This window comes from Taeniopygia guttata, chromosome 6 (genome assembly GCF_048771995.1).
Source record: "Taeniopygia guttata chromosome 6, bTaeGut7.mat, whole genome shotgun sequence".
Taxonomy (NCBI): domain Eukaryota; kingdom Metazoa; phylum Chordata; class Aves; order Passeriformes; family Estrildidae; genus Taeniopygia; species Taeniopygia guttata.
In genome coordinates, this window is record NC_133031.1 from 3396441 (window position 1) to 3421439 (window position 24999).

A 24999-nucleotide genomic window follows, 5' to 3' on the forward strand; every position below is an offset into this window, starting at 1 on the left:
AATGCCTTAATATTCCCACAACAGCAGCAGTTGGAATAGCTGACTTCCAAAATGTTTAATTCTGCAGCTGCCTAAATGAATCAGCTTCAACTTCGTTGCAGACAAGAGTTTCCACTTAGCCTAAAAATCTTAATGAGTTTGCCATCTTTTTTTTTATTCTCAGTCTGTTAAAAAATAAAAAGCCCTCTTAAAAAAACACAAAAAACAAAGCACTTGTGACAGATCCTGGCAGCAGAGGGGGACTTGGTTTGAAATATATTTTTGGGATTTTTTTGCCTTTTTTTTTTAATCAGTGTGTCAGATCTAAGAACATACCTGAGACAGACCAGCTCAGAAAAGGAAACCTGATGAGAAGGAGAAGGATATGGATTGGTCTGATCAATAAACCACATTATTACCAAGTTCTCCAGGAAACATCAGGTCTGAGGTTTATTCAATCTACTCCTCTGGACTGTGGTTATCTGAAATACAATAAAGTCTCTGGACAGACTTTAATGCTTAGTCTGTGATCTCAGTGGTGTTCTAGTGCTCCTCCTCTTTCCCTCCAGCATTCCCAGGAGCTCCAAAGGTGTTTGCCACTGCTTGGCTTTCCAATCAGAAATGCAGCATCCAGCCCTTATTTCTAGAAAAATCTATGATTTTTGAGCAAAGCTGAAACAAAACAAGGGTTGAGCAGTTCCTATCACCAGTCTCACAGCTGCTGTGTCTTTGCCATGTGGATCAGAGACCTCCACAGAAGATAACTCTGCAATAATTTTTTTACACTAATTTTTGAAGTCCTTTGTAGAGGAAGAAAAAAAAGGTCACTTCAGAAGATGAGGATGAACAAGAAACAGTGATGTCCCTGGGAACCACAGCCTGTGGCACACTCATTAGGTCACCTTGCCTCTGCACTCAGCAGAATGGTCCTTCTGAAGGTACCACCATGAAACCACTGTTTCCTCATTCTTCCGGCTACATGTCAGCATTTCTTCTCCCTGTATCTAAAACTGTGGAAGTAGAAAACCTGAAATCCCTCTTTATCCATGGATTCAGCAAGCTAAGCACCTCATTACAGGGAGGAATTGAAATTCGGGTACAGTTTTAACCTATCAGCCTGGGCTTGTCTGACATCTTCCCAACTCCCAAAGACATGGCATGAGTTGTGCTCCCTCAGGCTTTCAGCACCTGAACATCCCACAGGTTTTAATACCTTTATCAAGAGAAGCTCCAGCCATGTGGTAGAAGCTCAAAGCCGTGTCCACGTCATTTATGTTCTTCAGAAAAGTGAAGAAGTTCTCCACCTCCTCAAAAGTCAGCCCCTAGGACAGAGAAAAGACCCTTATGTGGTGATGGAAAAAGGAGATCATGAGCACTCCTGGCAATGACACAGTGACTCACTGGCCTGAAGCTGTAGCCTGAAGGGAATTCATCTGCTCACTCCAAAAACTCAGCCTTGGCACTTGAGGATGTGGGTTGTGATCTGTACTTTTGTTCCCCTCCTGACCCCACCAGTCCCACAACGGGAAGGGACTGAAAACCATTTCCTAGGTGAGCAGACCTCAGATGCAGGAGACCACTGCAAACAGGTGAATTGATAATTTTTTTGGAAGCCTGAACACTTGCAATGACAATATCAAACAGTCCATGTTGGAAGCCTGGTTACTGAGAATTTTAGACTTTCTGTGCTGACAGGCACTGACCCCCAAGAGAACACTGCATTTGACCTGAGGCCGTAGAAAAAGCTTCCAAAGTTAAATGCTAAAACTAAGACTATAGGTGTGTAGTTTGAATAAAAGTATGTAATATCACATAGTAAAAAACTCAGAGTTTAAGATTTTAAAATATGGTAATATATATAAAGCAAGATAAAAATTTTAGAGCAGAAGCTAGTCCTTCTTCACCTTCTTCATGAGTTTAAGCAATATTGTGTAATTAGATTAAAAAGTCTACATTGCAAGTCACAAGTAGTTAGTTATTGAGTTAAAAGCAAAAATAATTTAAGTGTCATTTCTTTATTAAACAGCTTATCTTTAAAAGACCTTGTAGAGAGAGATGGAGCTACATTTTTAGTTTGTTGGAGTGAAGTGCTGTAGAACTCAGGGTTTGTGAGACTGTAATACAGATAAGAACTAATAAACATCTGAGTCCAAAGAATAAATACCATCTCACACATTTAATCCCAATCCTGGCAAAAAAAAACCCAACAAAAACCAAACAACTCAACAAGCCTGTGCACTGTGAGGTCTCTCCCAGGAGATTCAGGGATCCCTGGGGGAATCCATGTCTTACCCAGTGTGGCAGAAGGTGACAGTAAAGCACAGAAGTGTCCAGTTTGCTCTGCTGCTGGAGGCAGGATCTCTGTCTGCTCCATCTACCTGGGCCAGGTGAGCATGTGCTCAGGTGAGAACCATGTTCTGGGATAGTCATGGAAAAACAACCTGAGATACTGAGGAGAAGAACTGCTGATGAACACAACTCTGGGAACCCCACCTGGTTACACTACACCTGATTTTATCACCCTGTGCAGCTCCAGCACAACCACAGCAGGGCTGGTGATGCCTTGAGAAGGCTGGCCTAGAACAGAGGCTGGGCAGAGTTAAAGAATAAAGCAGGGATTTATTAAAAGGCCTCAGTGGATCAACCTTGGGCAGCACAAGAGCTCAGCCAGGGCTGCACCCAAGATGAACCAAAATGGTCACAAAATGGACACCTGCTCACAGAGTCTCTCACTTTGATCAGTTCTGCTCCATTGGCACATTGGAGTTCATTGTCCCATTCCAGCTTTAGCCCAGGCAGTCCCATCCTGCTTGTTTTTCTCTCTTCAGTCCATGTTGTTTATGCTATTGGGCCTGAGATTTGGGTGCTTGTATTTGGGTCCCCCGCTAGAGAAGGAATTGTTTTGTCTCCCTGCTCTGTGAAGAGAGCTTACCAACACTTAATGTGAAGCTCAGACCTACACACTAAAGCAGCACAGAATGTGAAAAATATAAAAGCTAAAACTTGAGGCATCACTGGGACAAGAGCTGGAGCCTCCAGCTCCTCCAGCAGAGCCACGGCATGGAGCCAAGGGAGGAGGTGAATCATCACCACAGTAATAACCACTCAGACTCCCTCTCTGGGAGACATAAATCACCTTGTCAAGAGGAGTTCAGGTTCAGGCTCCTCCTATCCTGCCTGGCACGACAGATTTATAGAGCAAGATATTAAAAATCCAAAATGCAGAACACAGCACAGCTCCACAACTTGGATGTGTTCAGCAGGTACTGTCAAATATAAATTTACACAATCTGCTGTAACTCTGCTCAAACAACTTCTAATCAGAGAAGAAGCCACCAATCTTTTGAAAGAAAAATAACATTTTAAAAGTCTTTCCATACAGACATTTGCAGCTTGTTCCTATCTTGGCTGTAAGTGAGTATGTGGCCCTGCTCTAATGATCTACGTGTGCACTGACACATGCAACAGCAGCTTTGTCAGCCCTGGACTCATGGATCTGGGCCAAAAAGGATGAGATGGCAAAATGGGAGAGCACATGTGGACAACAGAGCTGACTGAAGAGAGAAATTCCTGGTGACACTGCAGGGAGCTTTCCTTGAATGTCTGCCTGCTCCTCTTCCCGAGAGGAGCACTAGGATGTACAGCAGAATTAAATTAAATACTGTCCTTGGGAAAAAAATAATCCAGTAAATCAGGTACCTCTACAGGAAGCACTGCAAAGATCCCTCTGTTTTGTACAATGGTTCTACAAGAGAAAATACCTTTGCAATTATCATGATGCCTCCCTGCCTGGGAGCAGGGCACTGGGAGAGTGGAAAGCCTGGAGGAACCATCAGGTGTGTGGCCACTTCCAGGCCAGCAGAAGACTTTGTGCTGAGATCTGCCTGCTCTTTTTGGGACATCTGGGGTTTGTAGTGTTCAAAGCAAAGAGCCATAAACTTTGTATTTTCCTGGAATTCCCAAAATGGTAGATGCCAAGGCCTGGCAGCACTGTTGTCTGTGCATAATGGACCCTTGTTTGGTAACCTGGAATGGTTTGGGTGGGAAGGGACCTCAAAGCCCATCTCATTCCATGGTGTCCCATGGGCAGTGACACCTTCCACTATCCCAGGATGCTCCCAGCCCCACCCAACCTGGCCTTTGTGGTCCTTTCACCAGCTGAAAAAACAAAACCAGTGCACACATGTATCCTACAAATCATGGCTTTCAGGTGGACAAGACCATTGAATCTCTGTAGCAAGAATACCATCAGTGTTATGAAATTTCTTTTTTGTTTTTGAGGAATCCCATAGGTGAGGCTGGTATCAGTGTTAACTCTGTTCCAGCTTCCAAAATAAAATAAAAATCAGGGACTGGAACAGCCTCATGCAAATCAACAGATGAATGATCACATCTTTCAAGACATTTATTTAATTAATTCATAATCAGCCGAATCCCTTCATCACCCACGTAATCCTCACAAAACATAAGCAGGGAGACTCCAGAAGCACTTACCTGCTTGTAACACAACAGCTCAAACATCTCCTGCAAAAATTAGGGCTTTTCACCTGGGAACCCAGGTTCAGCCAGGAATTCCACCTCACTGCCACCCCCTGCTATCTCCACAGAAAAATAATCCAGCCAGCCCCTGAAGCACACGTGGGAGATGACATGAATCACTGGCTTCTGAAGAGACAGCTTGGTTTTCCAGCAGTTAGGGAGGCATAAACCAATAATACATTGGTTCTGAATGTTGCTGATGACTCAGGTCTTTTTTACCAGGAGAAAAGCAGCTGTGTAAGTACATCTTGGGGAGGACATTCATAAGCAATGTTAGACAAAACAGAGTGTGGCAGCTCTGCTGAATAGGCAAAGTTCACCTACCCAGGGTAAGATAGGATTTTTCCTCAAGAAAAATAAAATAATGAAAGCAGATTAGCAGTTAATAGAAGAAAGCTTATCATTCTCAAAAGCAGGAATGCAGAATAACAGCCTTGGAAACAGCTACAGATTAGATTAAACCCAGAGTTTTGTTGTTTTGGAGGCTGCCAGGGTTGCCTTGTGCAGTCAAGGTAATTTCATCAAAGAAGACAAGGTTTGGCAGATTCCATAAGAAAGCTCTCTCAAAAGAACTTCACTTCCAAGGAAAAGCCTTGCTGGGTGAGTTTGGGATAGTTTCTGGGCATTTCATCCTCAGCAGTGTAAGGAATCACGAATTTTTCACAAATACTTTTCCTTACAAATACAATTTTTTGTCCTATTGCCTATTTTCTCTCCTTGAAAGTCCTTGGAATAAAGGAAGATAAAGATTTGCTCTGAGTCTGGCTGTCTGTAAATAGAAAGACAATCTGGCTGATTTGGGCATGAGGAATAAGGTAAGAACAAGAAGTTCTTCCTCTGGCACAGATGTCAGGGTCTTGGCTTACACATGAAAGGAAGAAAACATCTGCTGTAGGAAACCTTCCAAAAGAAATTCCTTTGTCTCTTTTCTCACACAGCCAGCTACTGTTCAGTAATATCTATACATACATGCATATATATATATATATAAACCCAAAAATCACAGCAAAAGAATCAACAATTTGCAAACTTCAAAACCAGAGCTGATATTTTTCTATTAGACACACATTGCATTTAAGCAGTTTTTCCTGGAGAAATCAAATTATTCCTGTTAATGTAGGAATCCCATTAAGGAACAAAAAAAGCTGCAGACTCTGGTCAGAACTTGTGTTTTATAACACATTTGGCACCTAAACCAGTTATGAAATAAACTCTGGTTCTGATGTCAGAAGAAAGCAACTCTAAAACAGCCAGCCAAAGACTTTCCATCCCTTCTCACTTTGATGAATTGCTTGTTTATATCCCAGTTAATAAAAGAACATTCTGGCTTAATAAAAGAACATTTATTACAGGGGCAGATGTAAAATTCTAATGCTCAATAATTTCTCAGCCCATACTCGCCTTACCTGATAAAGCACATCTTGTGATATGGATATCTTATTCCAAGGACTCTCACTGAATTAATGAGTGTAGGGTCTGCAAACTTACTCCTCTCTAAATTGTGAGTAATTTTTCCCAGAAGTTAATAACTGAATAATAAACTGCCTGGTCACAGCAGCTAATGAATCCAAGGTCGAGCCAGGAACTGGGAGCATGGCTTCAGTGTTTGTTCTATGGCTCCAGACCCAGGGTGCTATTCAGCAAATTGAATTTTTAAAATTACAGCATCTATTTTCATGAGGAATAAACCTACAGCCTGTACTGGACACCAACCACTGCACTCCCAGCTCTTCCCTCTCTCTCCACCACAGCTCAACAGGGAGCGAATGCTTTTCCAAAGAAGATAGGCATTGCTTAACGCATTTTTCAGCCCAGCCTGGGGCTGAGAAATTTTCCCAAATTTTCCACGAATGCCACTGACCTCTCCATCCTGGAAGTGCTTCTTGAGCTGTTTGAGCATGACAGTGAGCTTCTTGGACTGCACCCCGCTGTATGCCAGCAGCATGCTCCCGAACTGCCGCTCCGTGATCCGCCCGTCCACCGGGTCATGCCGCTCGAACTGTGAGGGAAAAGGGAACAGGGAGATGAAAACCAGGAGCACCACAAAGCTCCACCTGAGGCATGAAGCATAAAAAAGGCACCATAAAGAATTAACATTGCAGGAAAAGCTGGTGAAGGAGAAGTGCTGATGGGTTCTAGGATCTGCTTTCCACAGGATTGTTTCTCCACATTTGCCCTATGTGCAATTCCTTGGACAGCTCTTGGGAGAAGCCTTTGTTGGAGTCCTGGATGCTGAGAATTTCAGGCTTTCTGTACTAACAGACTCTAACCCCCAAGAGAACACTGCATTTCACAGAATGACTAGGTTGCAAAGAGATCTCCAAGATCATCGAGTCCACCCCAGCCCCAGCACCTCAACTAACCCCTGGCACCCAGTGCCACATCCAGTCTGTGTTTAACACATCCAGGGATGGTGACTCCACCACCTCCCTGGGCAGCCATTCCAGAACTTCATCACCCTTTCTGTAAAATACTTTCTCCTGATATCCAACCTACATTCCCTTGGTGCAGCTTAACACTGTGTCCTCTGGTTCTGCCAGTGCTGCCTGGAGAAAGAGACCAACCCCAGCTGAGCACAGCCACCTTTCAGGAAGTTTTCATTTGACCTGAGGCTGTAGAGAAGGCTTCCAAAATTGAATGATAGCACTAAGATTATGAGTGTACTTTAATTAGAAGTGTGTAATATCACAGAGTAGAAAACTTAAGAGTTTAAAAATTTAAAATATAACAACATATATGAAACAAAATAAAAGTTTTAAGATGGTAGCTAAATGTTTTTCTTCACCTTCTTCTTCATAAATTTAAGTAGCAGTGTATAATCAAACAAGTCCGCATTGCAGACTTCAAGTAATTAACTATTAAATTAAAAGTAAAAATAATTTAAGTATCATTTCTTAATTAAATAGTTTAACCTTAAAAACCTTATATAAAAATAATTAAATATTTTATAACTTATTAATAAAATACTATAAAACTCACAACTTATAATATAAATAAAAATAATAAGCATCTAAATCTAAATACAAAATACCATCTCCAAGCAATTCAGTCCCAACCTTAACAAAAGTTTAAAACACAAAAACCACCATTTAATGGTGCACCAGTGTGAGGACACCTGTTGAAGTTGGGACCTTCCTGAAGAAACAGAGATAACGTGCAGCTGTGAGCTGGAAGGGAGAAATCCCCAGGGAAAAGAAAGAAGAAAAAAGGAAGAAAACAGAACTCAGAAATCCCTCTCAGCTTTATCCCACAGGACTGGGCTAATGTTGGCTCTATGGCTGCTCTAAACAGGGACAGTGATTAATAAAGCAAAGAGAAGTCTTGCAAAGGTCTTCTAATTTTACTCCTCTCTGCCCCAAGGCCTGTACCAGTGTCTCAGCGAGGGAAAGTTCATGGATGTCTCCAGACTTCACCTTCCCAAAGTTCTCCTCATCCTCAGACCCTTCCAGTCCCTGACTCCCACAAATGCTGCTGTGAGGCCCCTGCAGAACTTCCAAAAAGCCCTTGGGCAGAGAAGGGTTTTCTCCAGTAATCCACCTCTCCTGCAGAAGTTTGTCTCCTGGCTTCCACTGCAGGGAAGGAGGGAAGAGCCATTCCCCAGCTTGGGAAGGTGCTGGGTGGAAGCACCAGCTCTTTGCCCACTGAGTAATGGGGATTTCATCCTTTCCTTTCCCCCCCTCCTCTGTGAATCTACAAGCATAAACATTAGACTTCACCGATCTCAGCACTTGGAATACATTATATCCCTTCAAATTTACCAGGAAACACAAGACCAATACTCCAGCTGGTCACAAGCCAGAAGATGACATTAAACAACAAAAATAATTTTTAAACTCATGGGGAACAACTTGGTACCAGTGATTGACATTTTGCTGCCTGCTGAGTTGACCATTCCGGACTCAGCTGCTCTTCGGTGCTAATGAATTTTTAATTATTACCATATCAACTAGATTTTGGCTGCTTCTCCCCGTGGGAAACCAAGGGAATCCTGAAAAGTGGAGCACCAAGGCTGGAGGGATTTGTATGGGTGACTCTGGCAGGAGGCAGATCCCAAATGGAGAAATTCTGCTCCTCAGCCCCCTTGTGCTTTCACCTGAGTGGCCCACACACAGTTTTGGGGGAAAAAAAGGTTATTTTTACTGTCATCTGGTACAGGCTTTGGGGATCACTCATGATGCAAAACGTGGGCCTCTCCCATTCTCCTGTGCTGGGGAAAGGAGAGGGAAAACTCATTTGTTGGAAATGTTCTTCATTAAATAGCAAAAGTAGTCATTTCTGTCATGCCTAAAGAATGCAAAGAAAATGCCCTTGGGACACAAAAATTTGCTATCAGTGCTGCTTCAAAAGCTGCACTGATGCTTTCTTCTGGTGTAATATTCCTAATTTCATCCCCAAAGACATAAATCAGCATTTTTCTACCAACAACCTTAAAATATCCCACCTTAAAATATCCCAAGTTTTAGCAGAGCTTTAGGTAGCATCTTTAATTAAAGGCTAGGAAATGGGTCCAAATATCTCAGATCAACCTCCTGAGTGGTGACTATGCTTAGAAAATCTCAAGTTGGTGTCTGAAAGCCTATCAGTCCCCTCTCCCCCTGCCCTGCATTAAGGATCAAGCATTGGGCAGCTCCATGGAGTAACACAAGCAAGCACAGCTCCCTGCAGATGGGGAAATAAAGAACCAACTCCTTGCAGGTTTTTTTGAACAAAACCTTCAGATTGTGATCTGTTTTGTATTACCAGATGCAGAAAAGACCAGAAAGGAAAAATTTAAATACTTTTAATTTTTCTACTGATTCACCACACAAGTATTCACAAGAAATAAAAAGCCTGGAAACTATGGAATTAAATTTTAAAAGTCTGGAAACTATGGAATTTGTGCTGCTTATTATTTATTTCACTTGGAAATGAACATTTCTAACAACAAACCAGAACACTCAGATGCCCACTGTCACGTACAGTGGTGCTCATTGCAAAGGTCAGCCCAGAAAGGGGCTGGGAAGTGAGAGCTGGTCCACATCCAGTTCCCAAATTCCAACAGAACTGAGCAAAAGCAACGGCATCACAGTGAGGGATAAAGGAAGTTCAACTCTTGCTTCCAAGCTGCTGTCAGATGCACTTAAATTAATTACAGAAGGGATAAGCAGGCCATGTCATTTAAAGAGAAATTGCAGGAAGGGAATTCTGTTTATTTTTGTTCTGCTGTGTCAGAGATTGTGTTGATCCATAAAGAAACTAGGCTTCAAAGGATTTGTGAGTGGAAATCCATTGATTCCTGATGAAAGAAAACCCCCAGCTACCCCTGACACCCCCTTTCCTGGGAGCAGAGGTACATCCATGCTTCTCTACCCTCTGGAATATCTTCTAGCCAAGCACAACTCTCCACTTGGAAATTAAGGAGGGTGCAAAGCCTACAGGAATTTTTCTTTCAATACTCAATACACAACCTACAAACAGTGTTAAGTGTTAAAATTCTTTGGGTATTTGAAAAAGCAGGAAAAATAATGCCCATTCCCAGGTAATTACAATTATCTGCCTCCATGCACAGGATGATACTGTACAGGTTATTTTTCTGTTCACTGGGGGGAAATAACCCCACACCCTACAAGGAGGGGATGCAGGGCACAGCACTCTGGGGTTTATTACAGCAAACAAGTCCTCTGACAGCCTTGTGCCCTTTCATGGATCTTAAAGAAGGAAAAGCAGGGCCAAAGCAGTGCTCACCCAGCATTATCCAGAGGAGGGTGGAGCAGCTCGTGCTCCCACCATCCCACCAGGACAAACAGAGGTGTGTGTGTGTGGGGGGGTCCTACCCCATCCCAAAATCACACACACAATGGGCCAGCGAGTCCAACACCTCTGGAGCAGCTTCCACTGGCAGCCACTTGGTGCCAGCAGTGGATTCTGCATCTGCACGAGGCAAGGAGAAAAGAGAGAATGCTGGTCAGTGTTCTTCCTGCAGGCCAGGACACCTGAGGTGCTGAAGAAATTAGCTTGAAATATAAAAAGGCTTTGTTTTAAAATTCATTCAATGCCAAGTGACGTGAAAGGAAATCCAAGGCGTTTATGGAACAATTCTGCAGGAACTGTAGTGACAGGACAGGAGGGAATGGCTTCAAACTAAAAGAAGGGAGGTTTAGATTGGGTATAAAGAAGGAATTGTTCCCTGTGAGGGTGGGCAGGCCCTGGCACAGGGTGCCAAGAGAAGCTGTAGCTGCCCCTGGATCCCTGGAGGTGTCCAAAGGCAGGTTGGACAGAGCTTGGAGCAGTCTGGGACAGTGGAAAGTGTCTCTGCCTATGACAGGAGGTGGAATGAGTTGAGCTTTAAGATCTCTTCCAACCCAGGCTATTCTGGAATCCTATGGGAGGGGAAGAAGGCAGCAGAAATGGGGTGCAGCCTTTGACTTCACCAGCTTTGCTAGCCCAGTCCCAGTAGCCAGTCCAAATACACAGCAGGGTACTCCCTGATTTTTTTTTGTTATTTAAAAGCCTACCCCTAACTTTACACACACATTAAATAGTCCCAAACTCCCCCCCAAAACCTGAAGGATGAGCATATTCCCGCTCCTCTGTAAGATGAAATTCCCAGATTTGTTCAAATAACCCCATTCTCCTTCCTTCTGAGAAAAAAGCTTTCTCACATGAGGAGAGCAGAGGACAAATAAGCAATTTCCCCAGCTTCTACATCTCCTTAATTGCACAACTTTATGGAAAGGTAATACAAGGAGCCATCATAAAACAACAGACCCATCATATCTTTTCTTCCTTGCTTCATTGTTTTTTTCCTCCAATAACTCAATCCACCTTCCCCTGCAGGATATGAAATCCAGCCCAAACCAATTCAGAGACACCAACACAAGAAACATCCTGGTGAAAAACGAAAACCTGCTGGTAGTTCCTAAATGCAGCCATTGGTTTCTTTCCATCTCTCCTTCTGGCAGCAAGGCTCACCAGTGGGAAATGAAGCAGCTCCACTTGGCCAGAAAAAGGCCAAGTTTGGGTACCACACACTTCTCAGGGGAAGGTTTCACTTCCCAACTGACTCTCCTTCCTCTTCAGTAAATTTGTCATAATCAATAGAGTTAATAGGGGAAGATTCTACCTAAAACTCCAGTGGTAAAATCTGTGGGAAATGGATTTATAGAGAATTTTCAAAGTTTGATATAAGGTTTACACAGTACGTATTTGTATGTAAACTTTGAGATATGAATTGTTGACTTAGAAATGTCATGGAATAGGACAGACATTGTTGCGAGAGAAATGGAATTAGAAACAAGATTTAAAGAATGGTTTTGTAAATAAGACCAGATACTTTGGAGAAATAGAACTATGAAAGATGTATTGCAGTAGAACTTTTGAAAGGTAATTTTAGATTATTTAGGGTATTTATAGCATGGTGTGGTAAAAGTTGATAGATTAAGAAATGTTTATAATGTATTGTAAATAGAAAATAGTTGGCTTTCAATTGTGATGGTGTGCCTCATAACATCTGTATTGTTTTACTCTTCACATGAGACTGAAAGTAGAATAAAAGTTTTTAAAACATTTCTTGGTTGTTTTATTTCTGAGTTCTCAGTTGCCCATCTCTGTGTCAGCAAAGGCCATAAGCTAACAAACATCCCCTCTTACCAGAGAATGGGAGTTTACAAAACTGCTTAAAAAAGGAGGAGCAATGTTTTTTGATTGCTGCCACCAGACCCAGCTGGGCCCAAGAGAGCAGCCCCTGCTCTGCAGCTGGGAGGGGACACCAAAGCCTTCAGAGAGGGCTCAGTATCACCAGACAACCACAAGTGGCTGTCAAAACCTCCCATGGAAAAGTGGGATAAATTGATTATGCCCTTCCTTCCTAACCTGGCATTTTTGGGCTGGACACACACTGGTGGCTTGTGTCTCTTGCTTTGTTTGCTGAAGAAGAAAATGGCTAAAATAATCTCTAGGCCCTTGCACTTGGCACAGGCACAAACAGCATTTGGGATCCACCAAATCCCATCGGTGTAGGAGGGAAACACCCAGTTGTAACTAGAGCCAGCACAATGAAAACACAGCTCAGATTTTTCCTAAAGCGATGCCAAAAGGATATACTTCCTATCCTTTTCAAACACTCACATTAGATAAATATCCAGCTGTATTTTAGGAGGCTCCTACATTTCTAGGAAGGTTTCCCCTAAAAACCAATCAAACAGATGATGTATTCCCTACAACCTCAAAGCAAGGATCTCAAGTAAATAAATATATATGTGCCACATTCCTAATTGAAATAGCAAAGAGAAATATATCTTCAAGGACATTTGGATGGGGAGAGAAGTGTTGAGGGATGATCTTTGAGCTTCTTTCTGCAGGCTAGGAAAAAAAAAACCAAAACATCCAAGGGAGAAATCTTGCTAATACTAATTCTATCAGGTTTAGGGGTAGTGGAAAAAGGTGACCTATTCCCAGAGCTGCTCTGTACATAATAAAGAATCAAAAGGATCTGGGAAATAATTATTTGTAGGGTAATATTCAGATTCATAATATATGACCCTTTAAAGTGATATTTGCTCAAAGTTTTATTTGACAGTCTGTAATACATTATTTATCTGCAAACTACTGCAGCACTAGCTCTGTTTACTGTTCTGGAGAAGGAGGTTGCCAGGATCTCTTGTCAAGTTGCATATACAACTATGACAGGAAGAAAAAGAAAGGGGAAAACACTATATATCTCCCTACATCCTCGAGCAACCTCGTCCATCCAAAAAAAATTTAATGTGTTTGTGAGTAAGCTGAAGTGTTTGCACAGGCACTGAATTACCGCCAGAAAAAAAGGAAGGGGAAAGTTTCTAAAGGCTTTTTGTTTGGGAAGATTGACGAGTTAAAAAACTAATTTTTTGTGGGGGGATTATTATGCTGAAAGGTTCCTTCCGTGGACGTAGATCTAAAGCACTGGGTTTTCCAAGATGAAGTTCAGCCTGTTCTGGACACAGCCTACAAAGTGCCCCCGAATGTAATTACTGCATTATTTGGTAAAACCCACGCAAAGACACAGCTCTAAAGATGTTCAGAGCTGCCAACAACAGGAGGAATGAAAATGGGCAGGAGGAAATGCCAAACCCAGCCTAGACCATTGCTTCTCTTTACCTTAAAAAATAATAAAGAAATGAAAGAAATGGGAGCTATTTTCACATGAGAAAAATCCAATCTTCCAAATGCTTTCCTGTTCACACTTTCCCCCCTCTGCCTAAGTGAATCTGTAGCAGCCAGGTTAAAAAGGTCCATCTGTCAGCAGCAGTGCAATCCCAGCAGACCTTGTAATAAATAAAAAGGTCTTTGTTCATCAAAATGAGCGTTAAAGGAGATAAGAATTTGAACTGAGTAGGGAATGCTACTAGCATAGAAGACTGTGTAACTAATTGTATACAAGTTAACTTTTAGGCCAAGGACAATCTGCAAGGAAGATGAGGAGCCTTCATTCCTATGACCACCAAGGGCAGAAAAAAAGACCCCCCAGCAACCAATTGCACCAGTGCAAAGTGCATCGAGAGAAAATACATCAATTGGAAAAAAAAAAGGGGGACTATAAAAATAAAAAGGTCAAAGGGGGAAGGTGCACCGTGGCAGAGCAGAGGCTCCCCGGCTGCCCAGCACTGTTCTTTTGCTTAATACCGCTTGCTTAATAAATTCTTGTTAATTGATTTATCTATAATTAGCCTCCCCAATTGAATTTGTCCATAACAGACCTGATGTTGGAGAGAAGCTTTGGAGATTTCACTGACCTGGGCAAGCCACTGCTGCCTGCAAGGGGGAAAAATTCATTCCCATCACCAGCCACTTGTTCCGTTTTAATGAGCGATTAAAAAAAGGTTATGTAAAGATGGCTGCACCTGAACTTCAGCCTCATGGATGAAAATATCTTCCTGCAGGCTCTGAGCAGATCAGTGTTTTGAAATTCTGTGCAGTGAGGGAATGACAGGAAGGAAACCTGAAGAAAAGGAATCAGTAATGCTAAGGAAAAAGGACACATATGATAAATTAAAGGGATGGGGAGGGGGAAGAGCTGAGCAATCTCCTCCCTCTGGAGCTGCTCTCCAGACTTGGCTCTGTTGCTGCCATCCCTGCCCTTGACAATGCTCCTGGTACCACGGAACACAGCAGTTTTTCTGTCCTGCATGCTCTCTGAATAAGAGGAAAGTTCAGAAGCAGAACAAACTTCCAACTCTCCTGCAGGAAAACACACAGGACAGCAGAGCTGCAAGAATCTGAGTGAAGCCATTACTCTGAAAAAATCCCAATATCTAAGTCTCCATGGAACTGCTGCATACAGTTTTATTAAGAAATACAGCTCCCTCATTGCCTGTTAAGAGTTCACACTGTTTTCTGCTTGATCTTGGTGTTCAGTTCTCCAAGAAATACAAGTTTGCAGGAGTTTAATTCAGCCTAGCAGGGAAAAGGGTCCTGCTTCCACATCCTTCCTTCATCAGCAGAAGCAAAGCCAGGGCTGAAGCACAGCCAGCAATGTGTGGAGCTGCAGAGCAGCTCAATTCAGAGCCTTAAAGGGGAGAAGGAGCAAGATGATTGAGGTGTTTGTTCATCCAGCAGAAGGAGGAGGCACAAGTCAGGTACCTGCTACAAGAACACACTCACACAGACATCCACAATCTCTTGCCCACCAACTTCTGCCGCCCCCTGGCTGTTGGCTAACTTGGTTGTGCACACATAAACAAGAGCATCTATGCTGAATAGCTTATATTTTCTAATTCACAGACTCTGATACAAACCTCCACACATTCCTGTGGCAAGGTAATGGTTCCAAAGAGCACTCCTGGTATTTTATTTGCAGGGGTCCCACACAAGGCTCTGCTGCACTGCGGGAGCTCGGCAGTGGATTTACACACCCTTCATAAACCAAAGGAGCAGTTGGTACAGTGCAAAGCCTTCCACTGCTGCTAATGATGCAATAAATAGAAATTCCAATAAAATCCTCCACAGCTTCCCTGCAGAGCCACTGCATCAACCACGCTGAAGTCAACCTGGTTCAAACAGAAGCAAGGCAGTTCTCTCCTCAGGTGGTTGCCCCATGAAGCATCCATCCCAAACAAGAGGATGCCACAGCTGCTCCTTTGTGTTCCAGCCATGCTCACAAGCAGCTGCAGCACATGAACTGCCACACCCTGTCAGCCTTACTGGCACACTCCTGGATCACTGATATTTTGGTGACCAGTGACAGGACCCAAGGGAATGACCCAAAGTTGTGTTAGGAGAAGTTTAGGCTGGATATTGGGAAAAGGTTCTTCCACCAGAGGGTAGTCAGGCATTGAACAGGCTCCCAAGGGATGGGCATTGCCCCAAGGCTGCCAGAGCTCCAGGAGCGTTTGGATAATGCTCTCAGGGTGGCATAGGGTGGGATTGTTGGGGTGTCCTGGGCAGGGCTCCATGATCCTTGTGGGTCCCTTCCCACTCAGGACATTCTGTGATTTTACAGCTGACATGCAGTTGCTCAATATGCTTTTATAATCCTGACACCCCCAAAACCACCCCACAGAGTCTTCCTCTGCCTCTCAGAGTGAGGCAGTGGGAGAGTTTGAGTTCTCTGGCACAAGTTTCCTCCCTTGGACGAGGGAAGAATCAGGAACAGCATTTATGGCATCTTCTGACTGAAGCACAAAGTCCAGCTTTTGGTAACTTCCCCATGGCATTGAGTCCCCTACCCACCAGCATTCCCCCTGCTTCATGGAAAAAGGGACTGGAATTCATTCAACCTGCCTTGGATTTCAACTAAACTTTCCCTGGTGCACACTTAGGCATTTCATTACCTGCTCTGCTGTTCCTGACTGATGAAAATGACTTGCCTCTGACTCCTTTATGGTGACTCCTTGTGCTTACTGAGACAGTTATATCTCCCTTCTGTCTTTCCTTTAAGCTGCACATGCCATGGCCTCATAACTTATCCCTATCCTCAGAGTTTTTTTTCCATACTAATGTTCCACTCTGAATTCTCCCCAAGTCTTTGGCTGACACTGGACAAGAACTGAATGCCAGCTTTTCCCCAAATCTAACTGACATAGTGCAGTCAACCTGAAAGCTTCATGTGACCATTTCCACCCACATGCCAAGACAAAAGCAGACTGCCAGCTCTGAGTGCTGTCAAAATCAGGAAGAGCTGTCCAAATCACCTCCACTGCCTGCCTAGAAATTTCTGGATTACATATGTGTATGCTGGACTGTGCCTTCTTAACTACAAGGCTCTCTCATATGAAACTCTTTGCAGTGATTGGATGATCCCACTTTTAACTGGGCATGTCAGAAAATTCTGTCACCCACCACACTTTTGTGGCTATCCATCAAAGGCAGGGTCATCAGCCTCACTTCTGCTCCCTCAACTCCTACCATGGGAAATGCAGAAAAGGAATATATAGGTCTGCAGGGTCTCCTGGTAACTCCCCTCTCCTTGGCACTAAATCCATCATGGCTTTGTCCATCTCTGACTTCAGAGGGCATAGCCTCCACATCCAGATCCTCTTTTCCTCCAGAGCTTTTAAAGGTTATTAGTTATCAGCATACCTTTTATCTAGTCAGGGCCTGACAACAATGACACAGACACATCACTCATCCTCTGGGATAAACAGAGGACTCATTGGGCACACTTTAGGCTTTCTGTATTTAGCCATCAGCCCATCCTCCTCTCCTTCCCCTGCAGCCAGGCCAGGAAATGACTAACAAGAACACAAACAACTTTTGTACCTGTCATTAACTGCCCTACTGAAGAAGCAATTCCACAAGTGCTGGTTTGGTTTTTCAGATGTAAGGATCACGTGAAGGAAGAGAAAGCAACTCTGTAACTTAAGCAGGAGTCCTAGACATCCAGGATATAGATACAGAAGTGACAAAACTGTGCAAGTACCCAAAATCCATTACAGGATTGCTGAAAAGGCAGAATTCATAAGGAAAAATGGAAAACATGACATTCCCCATCAAGGGGCTGGGTCAGTGGTGAGTCTGAGAGGATCAGCAGGTAAAGGACAACTTTGAGAGACAACACAGCTAATCATGACAGAGACTGTCATAAAGGTAACTTAAAACCAAACAAAAATACTTTGTATAAGTTCAACAGTAAACTGACCTGTAAAAAGTCTGAGTTTTGGGGCCCCTCCTTACAAAGCTCAGACAGTCTCACACTGTCAGACTTTATTTTTCAGGCTACTCAAAACAATTTACTCAAGTTACTCATTTCCCCCCTAAATGACTGCAGCAGAAACAAAGATATGTGATTCATTACTGCAAGCTTTGTTGCTTGTGTGTTAACAAATCACTGAAAACCTGTATTGCTCTGCCAGCCTATATAAAAACCAAGGCAGAATCCCAAAAAAATCTTGAGTTAGCTGGAAACAATAGAGCAGTTTTTAATACCTGCTACAGGATTACTTGGATACTAACTATTCCAACACTGGGACTCAGAAAGGCACTTACAGATTTAAGATATTACCATAAAACCCAACTGAAGAGCATCAGAAATGCCTTCTGAAACAAGAGTATTTGTTAAGACAGGCCTGAGATCCCAAAGGATCTAGGACTTGCTAATGAGGTATGTGCAGATGGAAGAGCACCCAGCACCCCTTCTTCATAAAAACCAAACCAGACAGTAAGTGTAGTGGCACTGGCCATGAAAAAACAGGAATTTCCAGGATAAGGAAGTTACTCCCACGTCACCAGTCACAGAACTGACACAGCAAATACGGAATTTTCCAGATGACCAGATGTCACTGTCGAGGCAGGACGGGAATGAAGAGACTCTGCTCAGAAGGCTGCTGAGAGTAAAACTCTGGTTTATTCAAATTACACTGCTCTTTTATACAGAGCTTCGTGAGGACCAACTCCATTGGTCCTGAAGTGAAAACAAGCCACCCCATTGGTGCAAAGCGCTTGATGCACAGTGATAGAACTTAACTGTAAACAATGTGAATAACAAGAGAGATAGAGAATTATTTACATTCTTCTCCAGCTCTTTCCCAGGCTTCTGCCTGGCTAGAAACTCTCAGTTTCTTTCTTTGACTGAATCTGATGTCTCATACCTTTGCCATATTTTTACAGAATCCCATTTTACTTTGCTTGGAAGACCTTTTGCTTGGGAGGGACATTGGGGCATCCTTAATCCTTGGGTAAGAGGAAAAATATGGAGATTAACTCAGTGCTAGCAGTAGGTTTTGGGGTGCCTTGCAGGAGTGACAAAGACATGGAGAACAAAGGGCTCACACATCTCTGCTATGTGCACTTCTAGAATCCTAAAAAAATAGGTTGGAAGAGCCCCACAGGCTGACTGGGACTCCTTTTGGTCCATCAAGGACACAGGAATATCTGGGACAGGCACTAACAAGCAGGAATAGCATAAACAATGATGTCAAGTCCTATTCATCTTCCAGACTCAGAGAGATCTTCCACTCAAAAAGCAAAAAAAGAGCCCAACACCACCTGTGCCAAGGGGACCTGTGAGAGCTGCAGAGCCTGACAGACAAACTTGTCAATGTTTGTCAAAGTGAGCCACAAGAAAAAATGACTTTTGGCTGTAGGACCTTGCCAGGAGCTTCATTTGATGGGTTGGGTTCCTGTAGCTCAGCCTTAGCTAAGCAGGACCATTCCATAACCCAAAAAAATGACCACAGCTTTCTCCAAGTAGCTAAACCCCAAAAGGTTGAAATAAGACATTGAAAGTAAGCTTCCCCTCTACCTCTGGCTGTGGTTACTTTCCTCATCTTTCCCTTCCTATAACTGCATCGACTGCTGAGTCTTTACAAAATGATGGAAAACATACTTGCATTAAAAAAAGATATAAAAGCAGAAGAGAAGAAGAAAACACCAGGCCATGGTTACTTAAACCTGCTGTCAGTACTTCAGCCATAAGAAACATTGAAATGTTCAGGGCTTTGTCTGAGTTAATTCCTCTGTGAGAGCTTCTGCTGAATCTTAGCAAGACATGCATGGATATTTTGATTTTAAAAAAATGAACCAAAAACAGTAAGAGGAAAGATAAAGTGGGTTCAGACAGTCAGAAACTATTGTTCCACCTTCAGTCAGCAGAAAACAGCTCAAGTGTGTGAACTGCAGAAATGCCTGGATCCTGAGCTGAAGAGAAAAAGCTTTAAAAAAAAGTCTTTCTTAAGGTAGGTTTCTTTCAGAAGAGACAAAGGCAGATCCCAGCTGGAGAACAGAGGCTCTGGGTCACTCAAGGGCTGCACCAGCCCCACGAGATTCTTCAAACCTGCATTTCCCCAAGGACTTCCCCAGAGCTCTGAATATAAACAAAAACTAGGTTTCAAATCAACATCCCAGCTTCAGACCCTGCTCCAGTTTTACTGAGCCAGCAAAAGATGAGTAAATGAGGAAAGAAGAGTTCAGCTGAGCACCACCTCTCACATTTTCCTGATTTACATGGGTCAGGGTAAACCCTTCTTTCAACTCAAGAGATATCTCATCTCTGAATTACTGTGCTTTTTAAGAGGCTGAGGTCATGAGAGCATTCCCTGGGAAAGGAACAACACAAACCCACCAGACACTCATGTGAAAGCTCCTTAAGTGTGAACAAACACATCAAATGTGAAGCCAGGAAAAAAGGTGGGAGATCAAGTCAAAAGAGATAAAAGCTGAAGAGAAGTCATGTTGCATAATGCTGGGGACAGAAATAGGACTGATTTGCCTAAATCAGTGAGAGCTATGAACAGGAAAATCAGGGCTTTAGTAGCAGGAATTAAAGGAAAAGTTTAGTTTGGCAGAACAGAACCACCAATGTTTCAGTGGAAATGAATATCAGCCTAGTGCTGTGCTCAAGGCTGCTGGCAGGGAGGCAGTAATGATCCCTTCATATTTGATAACTTACCCAGACATAAATATCTTTTATTGTCCCCAGTTATAAATAACCTATTAGAAAAGCAACTACTATTAGCCAGGAAGATGCACAATTGACTGAAATCAAAACCTAAATTGTCACAGCAGAAATAGAAGAACGAGTATCATGAAACTGAAAAGAAAAATCCCCATTACTTCTTAAAGAGCGAAGTGGGAACTCGTGGAAGGAGCACAGGTCAGGAATACTTCAGTGCCCACCCCTGGAGTGAACAGTAGAAAACCAGGGCACAGGATAATCTCTGCTTCTCTTGCCTTTACATTCAAGTTACACCTGATTTTTCTTCACCTTAAAAAGTATTTTATTCATTTCAATTTGCAGAGGCACTGAGAAACTGACCCAGTTCACAAAGAACATTGTCTTCAAGCAGCCTATTCCCCCTGCAAAGGCAGGGCCACATCACCTGCTTCAATGGCCAGGAAATGGAGGCAGTGAACCAGGCAATTGCCTTCACAAAAATAAAATAATCAGTCCTTGGGTCAGTTTCTTACTTGGATTTGTAAATTCCAAATAAAAAAGGAAATAAATTCAGTTCAAATTGCAATAAATGACTTGATAAGAACTTAATAAAATGCTGATCACACAAACCTGAGCATGTGAGCAATGATACACCAGCCTGAAGTGACAGAGCTCTGAATACTGTTGTACTGCTAGGCTGGGGGACATCTTCTTGAGCACAAATCCTGGTTTCCAGTGCAAATAAAAGCCTGGCTTTGCTCAAGCCAGGTTGAACCTTGGAGCCTGATTGCAGCGATGGGCACCATTTCCAACTGAGTCAGCTCTACCTGGGAGCTGAGACAGACCAACAAGTTCCCTGTTGCTGTCCTTCTACTGATTTTACACAAAAGAACCAAATTTTGAAGGGTGATGCTTAAATTCAGATTATGTGACTAGGAGCAAGAGGCTGAGAGCTGCTGTTAAAACTCAGGGTAATGCAAATTAAAAAGGAGACTAAATTCAGAAGAGATGGACAACACTTCTTATAAAACATCCAAGAGCAAACATCAGAGGTCACATAATAGAGACCACCTATTTAGGAGGATTCAAACAAGCCTTGAACACTTTCCCAGCAGAAACATTCAAAATAATGAAGCAAACAGAAAAGGTGGGGAGAAAAGCAGAGATGAAGCGTTTTGGGAATGTTATAAATCCTGGTCCTTTAGGGCCCAGCTCAGTGATTAGGAGTGAGACCAACCTTCCTCAGCAAGGTAGCAACAGGTCACTCACAACCTCTGTTGGTTTTCCCTTTAATCACCTCCAGCAGCAGCGCCAAGGTAACAGGCAGGCTTTTAGAGGGACACACACCCAGGATGTGGGAGCTGCTGCTCCAACTCCACAAGAGCAGCCACCAACAAATGCTGGAGACATTCCTTGGGGAGTGCCACAGTCACTGAAATGCTCCCCAGGAATGTAACAGCTTGGATCCACAAGTCACAGCTGTACAAATTCCCTCTGTACCCTTTCCAAGCTCTTGCTCCTCCTCCAGAAGCCCCACCCTGCAGCACAGTCCATGCTGCACTGCCCTCCCCTGCACAAAAGAAGCACCCCAAACCTCAAGCTTCAGGATGTCGTGCTGCAGCTTGCGCTGGAAGTCCAGGAAGTGGGAGATGGTGAGCTTTCCCTTCAGGTCAGCCCCGAAGAAGTAGGTGGTGAGCGCGGAGTTGAAGCCAGTTTTGAGGGTGTTGCCGGTGGTGGAGCGGTCCCGGTGGCGCATGCCCATGCTGGTTTGGGAACGGATGATGCTCTGCACCTAAAAATCACAGGGAGGATGGCACAATCAACACCATACCAGCAAAGTGTCATCCTCCTTTCTTTTCCTCTTCAAACAAATCTCAGGAGATGTAAAAATTCAAAAATTTGGCTGAACTTAAAGAGAATCACAGAATGATTCGGGCTGGAAGTGACCTTAAAGACCATCTAGTTCCAAAACCTTTCCGTGGGCAGGGCCACTTTCCACTAGACCAGCTTGCTCCAAGCTCTGTCCAGCCTGGCCTTGAACACCTCTAAGGATGAGGAGTCCACAACCTCTCTGGCCAACCTAGGTTTTGTTTTTTTTCAGTCCATTTTAAAGAAAAAGAGAATCAAGTGCTTAAAATGAGTTTTAGGAAACAATTCAGCCAGTTTGCAGATAATCATTCTACTGCTGATCCCACCCCTGGTCAGCAGAGCAGCTTCTTCCCAGCAAAATCCCAGGAGGTGGGGAAGCTGCAGCAATCACAGAATTCACAGAATGATGAGGTTGGAAGAGACCTTCAAGATCATCGAGTCCAACCCAGCCCCAACACCTCAACACATGGCACCCTGTGCTACATCCAGTCTGTTTTTAAACACATCCAGGGATCGTGGGGAAGAAAAAACTCTTCACATGTTGTAGAGCTTCCACTCCTTTATGCCCATCCTTGTGAGCTCACACCAACCCCAGTCAGCTCACAGCACATTTCTTCCCACTCGTGCACAAATCCTGGGGTTCTCAACCCAAGGGCCTCTCCTTGCTGCCTGTTGTTCTCTGTGACAGCTGGAAGTTCCTCCATCCCTGGGGCTGTGCCACCCAGCACAAAAGGCTCTTCAGAAGAACTACCCTACCCACAAAGGATGTGACAGCCTGAAAATCCAAGAGTGTGTTATTTTAAGGGTTCTGTGCAAATTTAAGGGGGCAGCCAAGCCAAATGCAGCCATATCCTCTCTCCTCAAGTATCTCATGGACATGACTGCATTTGGTTTGGGAGTAGTGAAACCCTCAAATAGCTCACTAAACTACCAAGGTGATCCGAGTGATTATTGCTGGATTGTGAGAAGCCAGGCTTATTCTGTGTACCAACTGATGTCTTCCAACAAGGCAGCAAAAGGATTCATATTAAGGACAAGAAGTTTGAAAATAGAGGGGAAAAAAAAGCCACCTGACAACCCAGACTTCCCAAAGCTCCAGCAAACACTGTTCCTTTGCCATCAGCCTCTTCCCCCGGCAGACAAAAATTGGAAGGGAGGAAGAAAAGCAGCTGCCAAGAGCTCCAGCTGTCACAAGGATGCCAGAACTTCATTATTGTGGTATTCAGTGTGTTCAGCTTTTTCCTAATGAGAGAGTGAGTGCTGGAACAGCCCCAAAGGGGATGCTCTGGAGGAAAATGCTGTGCTGCTGCTCCTGCATTCACCTTGTTGGAAACCCTGCATCCCAACCAGAGACTGCTGGCTGTTCTTCCACAAGGAAAATCAAGCTGAGGAGAAAATCCAGAGAGAAAAAAGTACAGAAAAGAGGTTTTGAGGCTTTTTGGTTACTCTGATGTGAGGAAGGATGTGGGGTGACCTAATTGTGGCCTCCCAGTGCCTGAAGGGAGCCTGCAAGAAACATGGAGAGAGACTATTAACAAGGGTAATGGCTTTACACTGAAAGAGAGGAGCTTTAGACTACATACTAAGAGGAAATTCTCTGTGTGGGTGGTGAGGCCATGGCAGAGGTTGCCCAGAGAAGCTGTGGCTGCCCATTCCTGGAAGTGTTCAAGGACAAGCTGGATAGAACCTGGAGCAACCTGGGATAGAAGAAGGTGCACCTGCCCATGGCAGGGGGGTTGGAATGAAATAAATCTTTAAGGTGCTTTCCAACCCAAACCGTTCAGGAATTCTCTGATTTTTGCACTGTAAATAGCAACTCCTTAGTTAGCTTTGTGCTTCACTGTTAACTGTGAGCTCTGCATGCAGCACAGTTTGGAGACAAATATTTATAAACTGTCTGAAGCAAGGCAATTTAAGGCCAGCTTGGAAAACTGCCCCTGTTTCTACATGAGTGTTTGCCACACTGCAGACTGCTCCATAGAGCAGCTTTTCCTGGGTGTTATTTATATGGAATCCTATGGCTGTCTTTTCCTCTCCCATCTGTAACAAAGTGTTTCACAGGTTGAAAATCCACCTGTGGGCACTAGAGCCAAAATGATATAACTAGTCCCTGTTTTGGGTAATCCTTTCAATGCCCAGAAAGGCAGGCAGCACTGCAAGGAGCTGCCCTCACCCACAGCTCATCAATTGTGCAAGGACATGGAGCTCTGAGGTGCTCCATGATTTGTTCATATTTCAGCCTTAGTGTTTATCATGCTTCATCTTTTGTACCAGATGAGGAGGAAAAAAAAAATTAAAATACTTAAAAAGAGATCACCAGTAACACTGCCTGCAAGTTTTCTACTTTTTAGCCAGCTTTTCTTTAAAAATAGAGGAGTAAACCAACAATTTACATGCCAAAGGATGAAGAATTGAAGCAATACTGATGCAGGCACCACATTATTCAGGACTAAGCACCAACCACATGCCTCGACTGGATAAAATATCTGAAATCCTTCAGCAAGGCCTGAAGAAATGAAATGGGTTTTTATTAGGCAGTTAAAGCTTAGTCACATATTAACTAAATGTCTGAAGTAATTTTCTTTCCTGATGAGGTTTTCAAACAGCAGTGATAAGAGGACCTGCTGCTGGCTGCCTCCAAAGAGAAGGTGTGAGGGAGGAGCAGGAAGTTCATTCCCACATGCTCACAGCCAGCAGGGATGGAATGATGCTTCCCTGATGGTCCTTTTCTTCCCCCTCTTTTTGCACCCATTCTTCCCAAAATGATGTTGCTCTTTTCAACTGCT

The 24999-nt window shown here is 43.5% G+C and overlaps 1 protein-coding gene across 4 annotated transcripts in view; it reads right to left on the bottom strand.

Annotated features, from left to right (window-relative positions):
* The window catches only part of MICU1 (mitochondrial calcium uptake 1), an 88619-nt gene that overhangs the window by 6792 nt on the left and 56828 nt on the right, over window positions 1-24999 (bottom strand). For all 4 annotated transcript variants that reach the window (XM_041717174.2, XM_072930840.1, XM_072930841.1 and 1 more), the window contains 3 exons: window positions 21939-22136; window positions 6380-6517; window positions 1193-1301 (listed from right to left, as the gene is read on the bottom strand). In XM_041717174.2, coding sequence (XP_041573108.2) covers window positions 1193-1301; window positions 6380-6517; window positions 21939-22136 — 445 coding nt within the window. The remainder of the gene's footprint in view (window positions 1-1192; window positions 1302-6379; window positions 6518-21938; window positions 22137-24999) is intronic.